This window comes from Lagopus muta, chromosome 20, assembly GCF_023343835.1.
Source record: "Lagopus muta isolate bLagMut1 chromosome 20, bLagMut1 primary, whole genome shotgun sequence".
NCBI classification, from domain to species: domain Eukaryota; kingdom Metazoa; phylum Chordata; class Aves; order Galliformes; family Phasianidae; genus Lagopus; species Lagopus muta.
Window position 1 is genome coordinate 7148708 of NC_064452.1, and position 17849 is coordinate 7166556.

Genomic DNA, 17849 nt, shown 5'->3' on the forward strand with positions numbered 1-17849 from the left:
GGAGCTGTATGGGGCCTGGAGCCTGCGTGCGCCTCCTGACAAGGTTATAAATTAGCGTCATTAGAGGAGGATCGCCGAGAATAAATCGCTCTGCACCCTTTCGGGGCATCGCAGCGCTGTAATTTCATCTCGCCTTTCTGGGGACAAATGCCTAGAAAGCCCCTGGATGATATTACAGACACCCAACCTGCAAAAGGGGCACTTCACCCTGATTTATAACTCACCGAAAAGATGCAGACACCTCCACCCACATCAAGTTTGGCCAGAGGGGATGAGCATGGTGTGAGAGCCCTGCATGGGGGTCATTTAGGTTCACTGTGGGATGCTGGGGCATTTTAGGGACTGCTCTGTGCCACTGCTCCCTGCCAGCCAGGAGCCGTGCCTCTTCCTACAGTATTGCAGCATGCCCAGCCTCAAGCCCCCACGAAACAACATGGTTAACGCCAAGCAGCCCATGCGCTATTAATACAAATGCTCAGTGAGAGTGGGCGACCTTTAGCAAGGCATTAAACATTTATTAAAACCATTAGGATTAGTGTCAGGTTGCATTTATTTATTTTATTTCACACACACACACACAAAAAGCAACAAAAAAAAAACCACCAAAGCTCAGGAGAAGCAAATGTGAGCCACAGCCCCGTGAGATGGCCGCAGGTGGTGCAGTGCATCCCTGCCACTGGGATGGGTACAGAACCCAGCATTGCTTTGCTGCAGCGAGGGGCTGTGGCAGTTCATTTTTTCCCACCTGCCCAAAGGTGTTTCCTTTGCCATGGGATGGGATTATCCTGGGTGTGGGTGAGCTCCCCGCATCTCTCCGGTGGGGTTTTCCCGAGGTGCTGCTGCGAGGATTATGTGCTCTCTTGAAAATGTCTTTGTTTTCTGATGTTTGCTATTGTAATTTATGTATGATGCTGTCTCCTATTGAAAACAGAGGTCTTTATCTCCGTGGGAATTACGCCTGCATAAATACAGCCCCATCCAGGTCTGCGTGCGCCCACTGCTCCGTGATGAAAGCTGTCTCCTGCAAAAGTTTCCCTCTGTTACCTGCAGGACCCCACTCCTGAGATGCTCTTTGCAAGCAAACTGCTGGTTTTATGGGCGTGTCACTCGTGTGCTTTCTTACTCATAGAATCATTGACTGGCATAGCTTGGAGGGGACATTAAAGATCATCTCGTTCTGAGCCACCTCCCATGGGCAGAGTTGCTTACTCCTGATTTCTTTCTGCACTGGTGTCTGAGATATTGCTTCTGCTGTTGAATATGTACATTGTTAGGTTCCTCGTTGGTGGGGGCAAAATGAGTGTTTTCCTGCTTGATGACCTCCCAGTGCAATGGAGCCATTGGATGGAAATGCAGACGCAAAGGGGCTTCTGTGGGCGGCTGCTGGCAAAGGACTATTTTTAACTCAGCCGGGATCTTACCGCATTGCTGCTGATGCATGGGAGCACGTAGGCATCCCTTCTCATTTTTAAACCCAATAATTAAAAAAGAAGGCACAGGCTGGCTGTGCTGGGCCAGGCGCTGAGAGGATGCTGGGGTTGCTGGGGCAGGCGCCTGCCAGCAGTTGGAATGAGCCCTTTGGAGGTGTGGGTGATGCAGGACCAGATGAGCAGGAAGGGAAATCACTGCTGTCAGAGATGCGGGATGGATGGACGGATGGCTGTCGCCATGTGTTCCCATGATAGCTGCCTTGCTGCACATCCCCAAAGGGAAATGGGTGCATGGTGACATCAAGCTGGGATGCGGATGCTGATGGCTCCTTCCATTGCAGCAAACACTCTTTAACTGTCAGTTTGTGACGGGTTTTTCTTTCTTATTTTCTTCTTCCTTGCATTAACCTGCTTTTAGCCAGCGATGTTACAGAAGGCGTTTAAGCCCAGATCGTTCCTTCTCAGTATTGATTTTGCTTTCTGCTTCAATCTCTCTTTATTGCCCTTGGTGTTTTGAGGAGCTGGAAGGAGAACAGCGAGAGCTGAGCTGACTCTTCTCAGAGTTTTGTATTACGGGCAGTGTGGTGTTGGATGGGAGGCTGAGGGAGAAATCCATGGGGTGACTGCTCCCTAACGCAGCTCCCAGAGAGCTTGCTGTGGGACTGGGCATGTGGCAGGGGCAAGGGCTTGGGTAGGACCTGTGGGTGTCCTTTAGTTCCTTTAGTTTGCTGAGGTGCATGGAGGATTCTCCGAAGATGCCTGGAGGTCTTTGCAAGGGCTCCCCGGGGTAAGGTCTCCTGCTTTGGGACCAGATAGCGTCAGCTTTTCCTCTGATTGGGCATTCAGAGGAGCTTCGTTTCGGCTTGTTGAGCATCCTGCAACTCTTTTGGGATCCCGATCTGGAAGCTGAGCTCCTATTTCATCTTCTCTTTTGGATTGAAAGGATGCTCCCTGTGCTTTGGCTGCCATGTCTCTACCTGGGTGCTCTTTGGGGCATTGGGGTTTCTACATAAGAAGTGTGAGACCAGATGGGTTCTGTGCCCCTTTCTTAGATCTGAGCCCTGGAAGCAGCAGGGATGACCAAGAGCCGCTCAGCAGCCTGACTTCCAGAGAAAACCTTTCTCAGGGCAGCCAGCCTGCATTCAGTTGGATGCTTTATTATGGACCGGCATCATTGCCAGTTCCTCCTCGTGTGGCTCTCGATGGAGAGCCCAACTGGGGCAGCACCTCTTCCAATATTTGCCTTCCCATCACAAAGCAGCTCTGCGGCTCGAGGGCTCTCCAGTGTCCCACTCTGAAGGCGGCCGCGCCGATTCCCTAATTGCTCTCCACCCATTTGAGGGGAACTGATTAAGAAATTAATTCCCAATCTCAGGCGGCGCAGAGCCCTGTTTGAATGCTTTGATCTCTGCAGAGCAGGGACGGATGCGGGTGAAGGCACTGCTTGCCATCCATCTGCTGCCAGAGGGAATCCAGGTATGGACAGCATTAGGGCAAGAGTGGCTTGTGCAGATGCAGCTGGGGGTGTTTATGTGCAACTTGTCCCTTCTGCTCTGAATGTTCCCCCCAGAATAGCCTGGAGGTGCCCTTTGTTGGTGCACCTGAGCTGAGAGCTCCGTGTGCAAGGAGGGATGCTCGGGATGGGGGAAATATTCTTATTTTTGTTCCAGTTCATGTAAGTTTTGTGGTTTGTGGGTACCAAGGGGGGTGCGGTGAGGGTCCGTGCTTGGAGCTGCCCTGAATTTGGGGAGCTGAGCCTCTCAGCACCAATCCCTTCCCATCCCCACACGGCGTTTGGCCGCTTCGCTTTGCACTTTGCTGGGTGCTGGAAACCCGATTAAAAGCATCACAGCTCTGCATGGAAGGGAAATGTGCCACAAGGCAGGTTTGCTTTTTGCAGGATTAAAAGCAAATAAATATTTATACGGTATGCAAAGCAGGCTGATAAGATATGCACATCAGTGAGAATTTGAAGCGGTTTAGTTTTGGGTACAAGATTAAGGGGAGTGTGTGTGTTTGTGCATTATGTAGTTTTAAAGGATGTTTTCTTCCTGCTGCACGAAAATAAAAATAGGAAGGGGGAAAGCAGTGCGTTCTTCTTGGGCTGCTCTGGTTTTAGGCTGTGTGATCTCCATGCATCCCCTGCCTTTAACTGCAGGGACGGAAAAAGCCGGGGAGAGAGGGCAGTGCAGGCTGCATTTCGTATGCAAATATAATGCTGGCCCTGTTCCTAATATTCACTGTGTTTACACGTAAATGCAAACAACTGTTGACTTAGTTTCAACAGATAATGTGTTTCATAACACAATGGAAATTAGAATTAATCTGGAGGTTAGCAAGGCTACATGTGTTACCAGCAGAACTGAGGCTCCGCAGGGGCTCGGGGGTGGCTTTGGTGATGCTCAGAACCACCAGCCCATGCACAGCAGTGCAGGAATTACATTCCCCATTCATCAGTTCTTGCAGATTTTCTCTTGGAATCCCTCCCTGCTCGTGTTGGCGTTAGGATCACCTCTGTCAGTGGTATCCCACCGTGAGAGCAGTCGGAGTGGTGAGAAGGATGGGGATGGGATGAGAAGGGATGTGTGTGGGATGAGTGGGTTAAACGCCCTACAGAGGGAGGAGTGTGGGGCAGGGAGTGGGTTTGGGACTGCTGTCCTGAGATTATATGGATAGGGATGGCATGGGGATGGCTCCTCGTGGGAACTGAGGTGGTTATATGGCTTGATGTATGCAGAAATGTTGGTGCCTGTGCTGCGAGGCCAGGCAGGAGCTAGTGGCAATACCTGGGTCACCTAGTCCTAGTCCTGGCTGTGACTCCTTGCAGAAGCATCTGGGAGAGGCCCTGGCTGTGTCTTAGGGCCGCCTTCAGCCCGGGGCAGCCCCTGAAGGGCTCCCAGCTCCTTGCAAGGCTTCCTCATAGCCTGAGGAGGAGGAGCAGCTCCGCCTGGGCGCCGTTTGGGAGCGGTGTCATCGCTGTCTCTGGGTGTGTGTCTGTTGCTGTTCATCTGTCTGCTCATCCCGAGTCATTTGCTGCTGGCTGGATGGCTCCCACCAGGCGCCCGGTGACAAAATTGGGGTGTGTGTCTGAGCCCTATTAGCCACCAGCGAATCTCTGCAGGACCAGTGGCACCGGTGGGATGCTGGGTGGGATGTCTCAGTCTGGCTCTGTTGGCCATGGGGATGCTGGGGCGTGGGGAAGGCATCCCATCCCAGCTGATCTTGCTGCTGGATGGGGGCTGTAGGACTCGGGGCTGTTTGTGTCTGAGAGCCAGTGGTGATGCTGTGGTTGGTAACGCCAAGTTGGGGTGAGCTCAACACAACTTTGGGGCTGGAGAGCCAGCAGGAATTCTGTTGGAGCTTCTCTAGGTCTTCCCTTTAAACAGAGAATGTAAAGAAGGAGCTAGCAGGATAGAGGAGCGGTGTGCTCTGATGTATCGATGCTGACTCAGACCCAAAATTTGCTTTTCCGTGTCCTGCGAGTTGCTGGTGGCTGCAGGTTCTGAGCATCCTTTAATCCCTGCAGAAAGCTGTTTTTTTTTTTATTTCTCATTGAGCTCATTGATGCAGCATGGAGCCAGGCACGGGGCTGGCAAGCAGCGCGTCCTGCAACAGGGGGGAAACTCGCTACTGAAACAACAAGCAGAGAGCTGAAATATCAGCGATAAAATTAAACTGTAATGAGATTAAACAGTGGCTCTTCTATCAGACCCTCCTTGTGCAGAGAGAATTACCTGAGAAGTGCAGCAAGCACATTGTGAGCATGGCCGTGGGCTGGGATGGGCTCAGCACTGAGCATGTGTCCAATGCACACACCTTGCCCCGGTGCACTGCCCCAACCCAATGGGGATGCATGGCTGGAGGGCTTCGTTCTGCACATCCCTGTGTGCACTGGGGGTATGGGATCTGTGTTCCCTTCCCAAGGTGTGGGATGTAGGGAAACATCCCAAATGAATGCAGCTCGGACCCTGTGTGAAGGACTGCAGTTTGGGGTTTTGCTTCTGCATCTGTGGGCATGAGGCATTGCTGCCACCTGCACGTGGGATTCCTCTTTGATTTAGAGGAAAAAAGGAAGGGGAAAAGAAATCTGTGTGGCTGTGTGATATAAAATCTGAGTTTGGATCTCTGTAAGTGCACGGAAAACAACAGGCTTTTTATGTTGGCTCTTGGGGTAGGAGGAGAGCAGGCTAGAATAAAGATTTACAGTGTTTGGGAGATTAAAGGCCCTTGGTACATTGTTCAAATACCACGAGATTAGTTTCCAAGGAGACGGATACCAGTTGCCATAGGCACCGGGGGGCCAGGAATTAGGATTGCGATTTTTTATCCTGATCACGCAAACAGTAGCTGAACGCTGCTAAAACTCCAGCTTTAAATAACACGAGTGTTAGCTTACATACCAAGAAAGCAGACTCTGGAAACTGGATCCCGTCCTCTCCCTGCTCCCCATCGCCCTTGGCTCCATGCTTGGCTGGAGCTGTGCTTTGTGGTGTTGCACCTGGGTTTAAAACCCACGGGTTGCCAAGCGGCATGGGGCGCACACAGATGTAGGTCCGTGGGTCAGGGTTTGACCCCCTGTCACTCAGCCCTGTGGCATGGCCATGATGCTCATTACCAGCACTCACCTCCTGCCCGCCGGCCCCATTTCGGCACTGATGTGCAACCCCAATCCCAGCCCCAACGGCTCATCCCGGCCTTGTCTTATCTTTCTACCAAGGCCTTGCTCTCCTTCGGGGATCTATTCACAGCCAGCAGCTGCAGTGGTGCAACAGAGCGAGCTCCACATGCCCTCACCTAATTTTAGCAGCCATGGGCCACCCGCTTCTGGGAAACGCAACCTGAGCCCCAGCAGCACCGCAGCACGCATCCCGAGCGCTCCTCCCAGTGCAGCATCCCTTCCCTGCCACGCTCCGTGGGTTTTTCCCCCATTTTTGTTTATTTGTTTATTGTTTTCTTCAGTAAATGAAGAGGCTGTTGCTCGAAGCCAGAGCTTCTGCGCCTGCCCGGCGAGAGGTTGCAGCATGGCAGCTTGGTGGTGTGGGGATGCTGGAGGGACGTGGCGGAGCCAGGGTGAGAGGTGCTGCCTTGCCACGGTGACACAGAAGCTGGCTGTTTGCAAGAGATCTGGTTTGTTCTGTGCTTGTGTTCAGAGTGGGACGGAGCTGTGCTGTGGGTTATTTGGGGCAGTGGCTGCGATGGATGCCTGGGGATGTTTTCGTTTGGTGCCGGCGCGTATGTGAGGAGCTTTTCCAGCAGGTGCCCTGCTTTTTATTGATAAAATAAAGCAAGGGAGGAGGTGTCTGATGGCTCGGAGCCATTCTTCCCCTTGGAAGGGGTTAAACAAACCCCAACAAACTGGCTTGGTTCGGGGGGACCTGTTCCCAGCCCCAGTGCTGGCATGGAATGTGGTTGGGGTACCCCAAGCTGCGCCAGAGGACTGACCTCAAACACTGTCATTTTTCAACTTGTACAAACAGATGGAGTGAAAAAGGAGATCTGTGGGTGCGAGGAGAGACATTGCAATGGGGCAGTGGTTATGGGGCAGCGGATGTTTATAGGGCTGAGTCATGTACATGTGCCCTTGGTTGGTGTGGGAAGGGCAGGTACCCCAAATACCAGAGCCCCAGGAGGGCTGCGTTGCAGCATAAGGATAAGATTGGAGATTTTCGGGCTTTTGGAGAGCTTATTTATGGCCACTTCATGAACGCCTGTTATCGCAGTTATGTGCTGGAGCTGGCATTGATGCTGACCAATCTGTGGCAGGAGGGCTGTGCTGAATTAGACGTAGGGGATTACATCTGAGTGGGTTACGGGGCCGCCAGGGCATGCGGAGCATTCATTTATCTCCTGCAAGCCGCACGTCCAGAGCAGTTTGTCAGCCCCTTGGTGGGGTACAGCCAACACTTGGCAGTGTGTGAGAAAGCTGCCCGTGCTGGGCAGACATCCCCAGCACTGCGGTGATGATGAGTTGCACATCAAGTCAATGCGAGTCAAGTGTATGGTGCTCCGAGCCAACCACCAAAAAGCTGACTTCAAAAGTCCCTGAGATTTATTGGGGTGGGAAAAACGCCTGCAGTCAGCGTCCCCTTCTTGCTGCCTTGCTGTGGCTCTCGTCCTGAGCCCACATCCCCGTCAGGGATGTGTCGGAGCCGGGGGATGTGGGGACTGTCCCTGTGCAGGAGGGCGGATGCTGGCTCTGTGCTGCTGCACCTCGGCAGTGACATTCGTTGTCCCTTCGGCTCCTATCGGGGCAGCTCATGATGAATTTTAAAGCACGTTTAATGATAGTGATGGCTAATGACTTACGTGTCCTCCAGGGCTGGTGTGATTTTTAGAAATCCCCTTTCAAGGCGCCTTCCCAGAGCAGAAGGCAATTACAGCCCTATCACCGCCGTCTCATTGCTACCTGTGGGTCCCCATCACATGCGTCCCTCTGCCGCCAGCCCTTTGGGTGATGCTTCCTGGGTGACTCAGGAGCCCAAATGCCATCATCAGAAGTCCTTTTGATGCTGTGTGGCTGAGCTGCCCCTGGCACAGCTCCAGCACCTGCCCCAGGCTGTCTCTCTCCAGCCCATGAGGCATGGATGCCCTATGAGTCCCTCTCGTTAGTACATACCCATTTCTTTGATGTGCACGTGGCTGTTCTCATCCTATAGCATTGCTAACCCTGGTGCATGCAGCCGTCCTGCCCACAGGCCTTCCTTGTGGGTCCTTACCCAAATAATGAGCTTTATGCCTTCTTTTTCCCCTCTTCTTGCAGTGGAACTCAGCTTTGGGTGATGTACCCCTCACTTTGCCTTAACGGAACCTGTTTATAATTTGAAAGTTCCAACAACACCATTTTCTGCTTGGAAATTTCCTCTGGGGGAGGGGGAAGGGAGGTGGGTTGTTCCAGCTTTGTTTCACTTGTTTTGTTGTTCTGTTTGCTCCTGGCGCTTTGGAAATGGTGACAAAGCAGGCAGATGTTTATTCCTGAGAAGGGTGCACGGCATGGGCAGGAGGGGGACCATGGGATAGGGGCAGAACGGGGCTGGGGTGGGGATGCATAGTCCCCATCCCCATGGCAGCACTTGGACATCGTCCCCATCCCTGCAGGACCGCGGCCCCTTGCTCGTGGATCTGGCCAGCTCGCGTGTACTGTGCCCCCGTCCCACCTGCAGCCAGCCCTAAGTGGTGTAAGAATGGTTTACCCCAGTTTCCCTTGAGCTTAGTTTCCCTCTGATTAGACAAACAACTTCAAGCTGTACATCTTAATTTGATTTGAATAAGCCTATCGCTCGCCATGAAGTTTTTTTCCTCCCGTTTATTCCCCCTCTTCCCTTCTAAATCTGCTGTCACTGCTATGCGTGACCGTAAATGATTAAAAGCTTTGTAGGAATATTTCTTCCTCCCTCACCCCCCCTTCATGAAATCCCAGACATATTACTTGGGTCACGTCCTGCTGTCCCTGGAAGGCTGTGGGATGAGGCTGCTGCAGTTGTGCTCGCTGCAGGCCTGCCCCAGCCCCGTCCTCTGGGGCTCTCTGCAACGCTGCCAACAAACATACAACAGTGGCAATACGGAATAATAATTGGGGCACTCAAAGATGCACATCATCAAAGTAAGGCTGTTTTCCATGAATGCTTGGAGGGGAGGGGGGCTGAGCAGTGGGAGCCTCCAGGTGACGGATGGCCCAAGCCTGGCGTGTGGCATCGCTGCTCAGCATCGCATCCCGCGGCGGCTCTGCGGCACTGCCCGATGCTCACAGGGTGGGCTGCCTGCAGGACATGCTTGTGTCCCTGCTTCATTTTACAAGCTGATGAACCTTTGGGTTGTTCGTCCCCCCCCTGCATCCTATTGCCAGCATCATCCTTGGGGAGAAAACTCAGCCGTCAGCTCCGCTCGGGCGGGCAGCGCCGCTCAGAAATGTCAGCTGCTCAGGAGAGGATTTTTCTGGGTCAGTGTTGGCGCAGCAGAAGTGCTGGCGCAGCCTCATTCACCACTCTGTGCCCAAACACACCCGCACGGCCTGTGAGAATCCTCCTGGGTGTGGGTCCCGTTGGCACCCTGTGGGGTGGCCCTGCTTTGAGTCTACACAGCGGATCTCATTCTGTGCCCGCAGCTTCATTCATATTCCTCGGCTCGCCCTGCCCGGCTCCCTCTAATCTCGTCTCATTAGAAATTCCCCGTCCCCTTTTATCTGCTGGAAGCTTCAGCACTTGATTCATGAGCCTGGTTGGATGGCCATCGTTCCATCTTCTTTGCTGTCCTTTTATTCATAGGATGGAAGCCGGGCAGTGCTGTGTTGTATGGGCTCTGTGCATCTCCCCTTCCCCACATCACATTGCTGCTCTGAGCTGCTTGTAGATATCAGTGCTGGGATTGAAGGATGAAATGCATTTTGGTGCTTATCTTCTTCACCTGTGTGACCGAATGGGTGCTGTGATGTGGCTCAATCCAGTCCCATTTTCCCCATTTTTTTCCTCATTTTGGAGCTTCTAGGGCTGGTTCTGCTCCCCCCACCTCCACCCCTCAGGAGCCCAAAGCTTCTCCTGGAAGAGGAGCTGATGGTTTAGTGGACAATTAAGAAAGAAAAAAAAAAGGAAAATACCCTGAAAAGATCAATTCCCTCTTGCTTTCTCCCCACACTGAGCTCCTGTGTGTTGATCAAAGTGAGGGCAGATTGCGCCATGCCTTGAGGACACCTTTGCATGCCAGTTGCTCTCCTGAGTATAAAGAGAGCCCATGGGGATGGGGAGCATGGGGACACATTTGTCACCCAGTGCTGTTTGGTGTCACTTCTCCCACGTGGCACAGCTCTGCTCGGGGTGTCCCACCTGGGTGGCACCTGCCCAGGGATGAGTCCCCACTGGCACGGTTGGGATGCGTGGCATCGGCGACAGGCTTTGCTCGCAGCTTGGCAGCACTCGTGGTTGTCTGTTCTGCTCCTGGCAGGGCTGAGCTGATTTGCACGTGGGTGTCTTCCACATACGTTTGGTTTTCTGCTTTTCCTCTTGCTTCTGCCCACTCGTGTGCGTGGTGTCTGTGCTGGGGCCGGGCGCCGTGGTGCTGTCGGTGATGCAGGAGGGACCCAGCAGCACTAATGGTGTGCTGAGTGCTTGCTAAAAAGACTATTTCTTTTTTTTTTTTCTTGGGGGGTGGTTTTCATCATTTTTTTTTTGCTTCTATCAGTAACAGCATTGCATTTTTTTTTTAATCTTATTTTCAGGTGAATATGGCACTGGCAGGGAGGCCTCTAGATGTGACCCTCGGCAGCTCCAGACCTGAGCAGTGGAATATGGTTTTTCCCCAGAAAGATGAAATCATCACCAGCTTAGTGTCTGCCTTAGACTCCATGGTAAGGGTCTCCACTCCTCTCCATCCCTGTGCCCGTTTCCAGCTACTGAAGGCATTGCTGCAGCCTGAGCAGGGCTCACATTAGAGCCCAAAGAGGGGAAAGCCTCCATACCCCCAGCAAAACCACCCCTCAACTCACTGAGCTCCCATTGAAAGGGCTGTGCTGAGGGATGTTGAGTTCATCACATTCTGACAGCCCTGCTTGGATCAGCCTGTGCTCATCTCAGCTCCGCAGTGTTCCCCATTAATATTTATGTCGGTATCAACTGAATGTAGGGGCTGGTTGGTTTTTTTACTTGATGTTTTACCGATGTTACCGTGCACTTTTACACAACAGGAGAACAATGGCTTTTATCTGGCAGAACAAAGAAAATAACTTTCATATCTTTTGACGTAGAATTCCCAGTGGAAACCTTGCATAAGTCAGGCGTGCTTACATAAACAAGATAACTGTTGGGATTAATTCTCATGGACCAGAGCTAATCTGATTTTTAACTGTGAATGTGATCGAGAAGAGAAGGTGCGACTGTAGCAACAAATATCTGATGGAAAGCAATGTGCTCAGCAGCCCTCCCTTTTCAAGCCAAGTGTTCGATGTATTCATCTTGAAAGCATCTTCATCTCGACCAGGGAGGCATTTTTCCCCAGATAGCAATTTCCTTTCTTTTGACCACTGTCACCCCACTAAAGAGCAGGTTCCCCGGAGCTGACACGGCCCGATGGCTTTGATGTGTGTCTGTGCCATCATCTACAGCAAACCATGCTGTCGTAGTTGGGCTTCTTAATGAACGCCCGTTGTTCTGCTGCCTCTGAACCTCCCTTCTCACAGTAGGTTTTATATTTCTTTTCCGCATGTTGAGTTTCTTGATCAAAATATTCCAAATTATTGCTGGGTTCTTGAAAGGAGACTTCTTAAAAATACGTATTTTGGTGATATAATGAAATACTTCCTTCTTGAGGAAGCTCAGCAGGAGGGAAAATGACCAAATAGAGTTTGCTTTGAGCCCAACCAAATGAAAATCGTGTGCGGGGGAGCTGGGAGAAGGCGGTGGCTGCAGTGGGGTTTGGGCCGTGGGCAGCACTTTCCAGCTCCATCCTCAGCTCAGCTGGTGTGCTTTGGGTCACCTGTGCTCCATTTTTGTCATCACTGAAGGATGAAAGTGGGAAAATCCCCATTTACATTGTGAGCTTTGGATGGGGCCATGGCAGAGCCGTGGGAATGGGCCCCAGGCTGCGGGCACTGTGTAGGAATTACAATGAAAAATAATAACGAAAATGCATATACACGTGTTATGTATAGCAGGAAGGACAAATTACATAAAATGGATTAATGGAGGAAGTCTTTTTCATCTCTTTAATGTTTTGCATAACTGTACAAGAAGAATCACTCGACTAATCCAGACTTTGACCATATTAGTGTTCTGTAGCTGAAATAAGGTTCTTGTGCTCCTTATTTTATTAGGGCTGGTGGAAAACCACAAATTGTTGTTTCTTTGTTCTGTGCAGGAATGTTTTCTTTTAAAGAAATAGTATAAAATTGTTATTTCGGGGAGGGGAGGAATAGAAGTCACATGTTTACCAATAAAACAAGCTTCTTTTTGCATATCTAAGCCTTTATGGCGTTGTAAAGTGGTCAAAGTATTTGTGGTGCAGGGGGTGCTGTAAAACCCATGAAATTCTATCTAAAACGTTGCTTATGATGGGGAGATGGCCACGGGTGGCTGATGCAAGGCAGTGCTTGAGCTCTAACCCATCACATCTCTGCAGTGCTCCGCGCTGTCCAAGCTGAACGCCGAGGTGGCCTGCATTGCTGTGCATGACGAGAACACCTTTGTGCTGGGCACTGAGAAGGGCAGAGTGTTCCTCAGTGCCAGGAAGGAGCTGCAGGCTGATTTCCAGAAGTTCTGCCGTGAGTATCTTGGGTGATTTGAGCTTGTCTGCCTGTATGATGTGCTCGGGTTCGTTCGTTGTGTGGTTGAGGATGGGCAGGTTACAGGTGGCATGGCTTCGTGTGTGCTGTTTGTGGGGCTTGGCAGAATGAAATTGTAGATTCATGAAATCACGGAATCTTAGAACTGTAGAATCATAGAGTGCCTTGAATGGGTCAGGACCTGCAAGATTATTCAGTTCCAAACCCCCTGAATGGATTTCCTCGGGCATGGAACTTGGTGCTCCATTGGTTCATGACCCCAGAGTTGCGTAAAGAGGCTGGGGCTGGGGGTGGTGGGGCAGATGGAAGCCTTTTCCAAGGAGGGCACCGTGTGTCCCGACTCCTTTGCATCCTTTGGTCGGTGAGGTTTGTGGCGTGGCCATCTGTGAGCAGGAGGAAGTCTGAGGGAATTAGCAGAATTAGGTTCTCCTAGGGATCAGCCTGGAGCCAAGGCTTTTATTGGCTTTTGGAATCACAGGAGCAGATTTGGAGAGCTGGAAGCACTGGTTGGATTTTTGAAGCCCAAGGGGAATCTTCATTCCATGGGATATCCCATTCCATGTGGATCTCAAGCAACAGCCACAGTGTTCTAGGTGCCACCAATTAAGACACCCCAACCTGCACACCTGCATTTTGGGATGGCTTCATCCCTCCACACAAGCTGGAGCTTTCTCATGGCTCCCTGCAGGAGTAGGGATGGGGTTTTGGTGCTGCTGGTGAGCCCTAAGGTGGGGGGAGGTGGCCCTGAGCCCTGCAGGAGGGCCATCACACCTGGTGGGACAGTGGTGGGGACAGCAACCCACATATGCGTGCACGCATGGCCTGGTGTTGATGAAAACCATATTTGTGCTTAATCCGTTGGAGAAATTGTTCAAGAACGGTTCATTGTAGTGAAAACATGAGTGCTGTAAAGCTGCCAGGGTCACTGTCTGCTTGGCTGATTCGTTGCACATGTGCTGGGTGAAGCACAAGGCTCGCCCGCAGCACTCGGCTTTGCAGCACCGCATCCCTGAGCATCTCAGCCCTACTGACCCCACTCCTCCATCGCGCTGCAGATGGGAGGCTGGCATTTCTTCCACTCTATTTGGGGCTAGGAAAGCTGTCTGCAGTTATTCTCCAGCTCGATGTGTTTCCTTTTGTAGGCAGGTTTTTGTTTTGAACGGTGGCGTTTTGGGAAAGGTTCTTCCCGCTGTGAAAAGAAGGCAGGAGAGGAACGTAGTTGTCAACAGCAGCAGGACAGTGAGTGTAATTAATGGAGCTGAGCCTTACAGATTTTGGCACAGGCTGCCCAGAGTGGTGGTGGAGTCACCGTGTCCCTGGAGGTGTTTAAGAACCATGGAGATGCAGTGCTGAGAGTTGTGGTCAGTGGTGTGGTGGGGACGGGTTGGTGGTTGGACTGGATGATCATAGAGGTCTTTTCCAACCTTTATAATTCTATGAGGTGCCAGCTGTGAGGCCCTGCAGCTCCCATTAGCTGATGACTGCATGCACATCTCACTTTTAGTAATACATCCGCATAGATTCCGGTCAGTTACCATCGGCATCGAAGCTCCCCTCGCCTTTGGTTTAATTTGCACCTTTGTGGAAGTGGAATTCTAACATCTGGTACAAAGCATGAGATTCTGACTGTGGGGTTTGTAACAAAGCGGCAGATACTCGAGACAGGGTGAAACGTGATAACTCTGTCTTGAATTATAAATGGCCGAGGCTCAGCTCCACTACATAAAGCTCTTACAACTGGCATGCATCGTAAAGCATCCCTGGAAATGCCTCTGATTTATAGGCTAGCTGCCCCCTTAGAAAGGATCTGAAATAATCTAAACCAGACATCGCTGGGAGATGTAAGAAGGCTCTTATCTGCCGAGCTGCTCCTCCGGGCACACAGACCTCACTTGGATGCTCTCCTTTATCTGGAGCTCTGGCTCGGCCTTTCCTGACGCACGGTGGGACCTGACAGTTATAAAGATGGATGTTAATGGAGGCGAGTTTGCACTCAGATGGGAGGGAGAGTCTTAGAAGGGTGTGAGTTTGAGTGGATTTCACCACTTTTGTAGAATACTCAGGGTTTCCTTCCTGCTGTTGTCTTTACCACCAATCCTTCCAGCACCTTAAAAACAGTTACTAAAGGCTGTGGAGTAGAAGGCATGGTCACCACTCCAGTCAATAAGTGTGGGGGCAATAAGGGACAGCATGGGGTGTCACAGCGATGCTGAATCCCTCCATGTCCTCCTTTCACCTGGGAACATCTCAGAAACAGGTCTGTAGGAGGACAGGCAGCATGGTGCCACTAAATCCTTCATGCTGCCCTAACCACGAGACCATCAGCAATCTCCCAGAAGCCATCCAGCAGTGGCAGAGCAAGGACTTTTTTAGTTCTTACGATTTACTCCAAGTCTGTCCTTCTGGACATCAGTATAAACCGGACACGTGCCAGCTCACCTGCCCTCAGTACTGGGCTGCCACTGCTGTCCCCCTGCGCCAGGAAGGATGGCTGAGCCCTCTGTGAGCAGCAGCCAGGTTGGATGGCTGGTGAGAGCCTGTCGAGATGATGAAGGAATTAGTCCTTTGCCACTGAAAATCCCTGGTGAATCGGTTTAGCTAGAATAGCAATAATGTACTTGTAGTGTTTAATTTTCTGTGCATTTAGAGACGCGAGGAAGTCGTTGCTGAAGATATGCTTTATTTGAGGTTTAATGGGGGAAATTAGCAGGAAATAGCTGGTATTACCAAGTTATGTGACGCTGAAGGGTAAAAAAGCCTCTGAGAAAGGCGGATTTTCTCTTTTGGAGAGATTGAAGGCTAAGCAGATTGAAACCAGAGAAAAGAAACGCGCTGGCCAATTAATCACAATGGTGTCAGTGCAGCTGGGTGTGTAAAACAGGAGTGAAGGGGGGGTACGTGTGAGCTGAGCATGCCCACGGCTTGCTGGGGTGCACCATGGCAGTGCTGCCTCCCTGCACCTTTCCCCATGCATCTTAAAGGCCTTTGCTGACACTGGAGTCTGGCAGCTGTGGGTCTCGGTCTTGCATGGACAGGCTGCGTGATGAGCTGTTGATGTTGGCCGGCCAGTTTCATCGTTTTGTGCAATCAGAGTTGCTGGCAGCATTGTCCACTGAACCTTCTCCCACTGCAGCATCTCCTGTTTTGTTCCAGGAGTCCAGCAGCGGAGGGAGCAGGACGCAGAGGCGCAGAAGAAGGCAAAGGAGTGCGGGCGAAGCATGCTCAGGGTCTCCCCGGACCAGGGATCAGACGTGTACCTCCTCAGGAAGATGGTAGAGGAAGTGTTTGATGTGCTTTATAGTAAGAACCTTCACAATTCCATCTGGGGATTTGGACGGCCCTGGGGCTCGCTGCACTGCCAGCACCAGCCCACCTTGTAGCTTTGGGACCACTGGCACCCAAAACAGCGGGCCCTGCTCCTGCGTGGGGTCAGTGCTGTGCTGGGAGAAGGTCCAGTCACTGCCTTGTCCCTTTGCAGTGAAAGGGGCTGTACCCCAAATGGGTAGCAGTGTGCTTGGGGGGAGCACCCTGCAGCTCCCTGGTCAGCTGAAGCCTCTGCTGTGGGCTAAGTGGGGTTCTCAAATGCACCCTCATCCTGAGTGCTGCCCATACAGCACTTCACAGGTGTCCCAGGCTCTGCACCTCGCTCTCCCCTTTCCATGGCAGCTCTGCTTAAAAGCAGAAAGATGATTTTCTCAGCTCTGAGAGACAAGCTGGTGCCATTCCAACACATGCATCATCCCCAGCAATAAAGCTCCTGCAATTAAAATGTAGATGACCATATGGCTGCTGCTACGTTGCCTGGTGGGTTGCAGGGCTCCCTCTGGGCCCAAGCTGTGGATGCTGGAGCTGCGGCAGCGCTCCTTCTGCACTCAGAACATCCCCTCCGGGTCCACTTGCAGGGCTCCTGGTTGTGGTGTAGCTCCACGTTTCAGTGCCCACTCACACCTGCACACAGCATTGCTGTTTGTTTGAAGCACGCATCGCAGGCTTTGGAGGTGAAGGGGAGACGGCATTGCTTCCCCTGGGGCAGAGCAGTTGGGATCGGAAGTGGAGGTTTTCTGAAACCACTTAAAGGGCTTGGATGTGATATTCCCATTAAAGGGGGTAATCAAATCCTCTTGCTGCCTTTGAGAGCTCATCCCAAGTCACGAGGAGAAGGGAATACAGAGAGCCAAGCGGATGAGCTGGGGCTGCTCGGGTTAGAGCTGCAGGCTGCGTTTTCCTGCTGCAGGCTGTAAAGCCAACGGGGAATACAAGAATTATTCTTTTATATAATTAGGTATTTAGATTATGTAAGTTTTACCAGGGCTCATTTGCATGGGGCTGGATGAACTAGATGGCCCGTGTATGAGGATAAGGCTGGAGATGCTGTTTGCGGTGTGGAGGACGTGTGTGGGTTTGATGCAGTGCCTGACTTGCAGGATGCATCTCCCAGCAGAAGAGCTCCTGCAGTGCTGCACTGCATCCCCAGGCTGGTCCCAGGGTAAAGCCTCTCCTGGTTGATCAGGGAGAAGCTGTAGGAGCCCCAGGGGGATTCTGTTTCCAATACCGACAGGGCTGTTGGAAATTAGGAGTTATCTCTTTTCCTTTTTTTTTTTTTTAATTTTCTTATCCTTTCAGTTGCTTCCCATCAACAGGGATTGGAAACAAAAATCTTAGAGAATGCTCAGTCAAAAAGACGGCATATTCCCTCCAGAGCCGGGTAATCTCTGCACCAACAGGATGACTGATTACCGCCAGCTTCTATTAAACAGGCATTAATGATGATTATTGTCTCTCTTCAGCTAAACCGTGAGGCTCTGCGTGGCAGCACAAGGCTTGGTGAAGGTCACTTTGACAGGAGCACGCTCCCCATAAAAATGTGTTCAGGGAGTTGTTGAGTGCTGGGTTGATAAGGGGCCGCTTGGGCATCGTCCTCCTCCCATAGCAAAGATGGTGGGAGGTGGAAAGCTGCTAACGCCGGCGCAGCGAGGCAGCAGTGCCTTCTGAGCCTGCAGAAAGTCTTCTTGCAGTGTTGTGGTTCAAAGGTTTGGTTTGAAACTTCTGTTATTGGCTTAATTAAAATATTATCCAGCCCAGCTATAAGGAACCTTGATGGCTTGTGCGAGTCACACATCATTAGTTATCATGCGTTGCTTCAAAGAACATGT

At 51.5% G+C, this 17849-nt stretch overlaps 1 protein-coding gene across 4 annotated transcripts in view; it reads left to right on the top strand.

Moving 5' to 3' along the window:
• The window catches only part of GTF2IRD1 (GTF2I repeat domain containing 1), a 50692-nt gene that overhangs the window by 4871 nt on the left and 27972 nt on the right, over nucleotides 1–17849 (top strand). For all 4 annotated transcript variants that reach the window (XM_048966838.1, XM_048966840.1, XM_048966837.1 and 1 more), the window contains exons 2-4: nucleotides 10639–10767; nucleotides 12534–12675; nucleotides 15850–15996. In XM_048966838.1, coding sequence (XP_048822795.1) covers nucleotides 10645–10767; nucleotides 12534–12675; nucleotides 15850–15996 — 412 coding nt within the window. In that variant the 5' untranslated portion in view covers nucleotides 10639–10644. The remainder of the gene's footprint in view (nucleotides 1–10638; nucleotides 10768–12533; nucleotides 12676–15849; nucleotides 15997–17849) is intronic.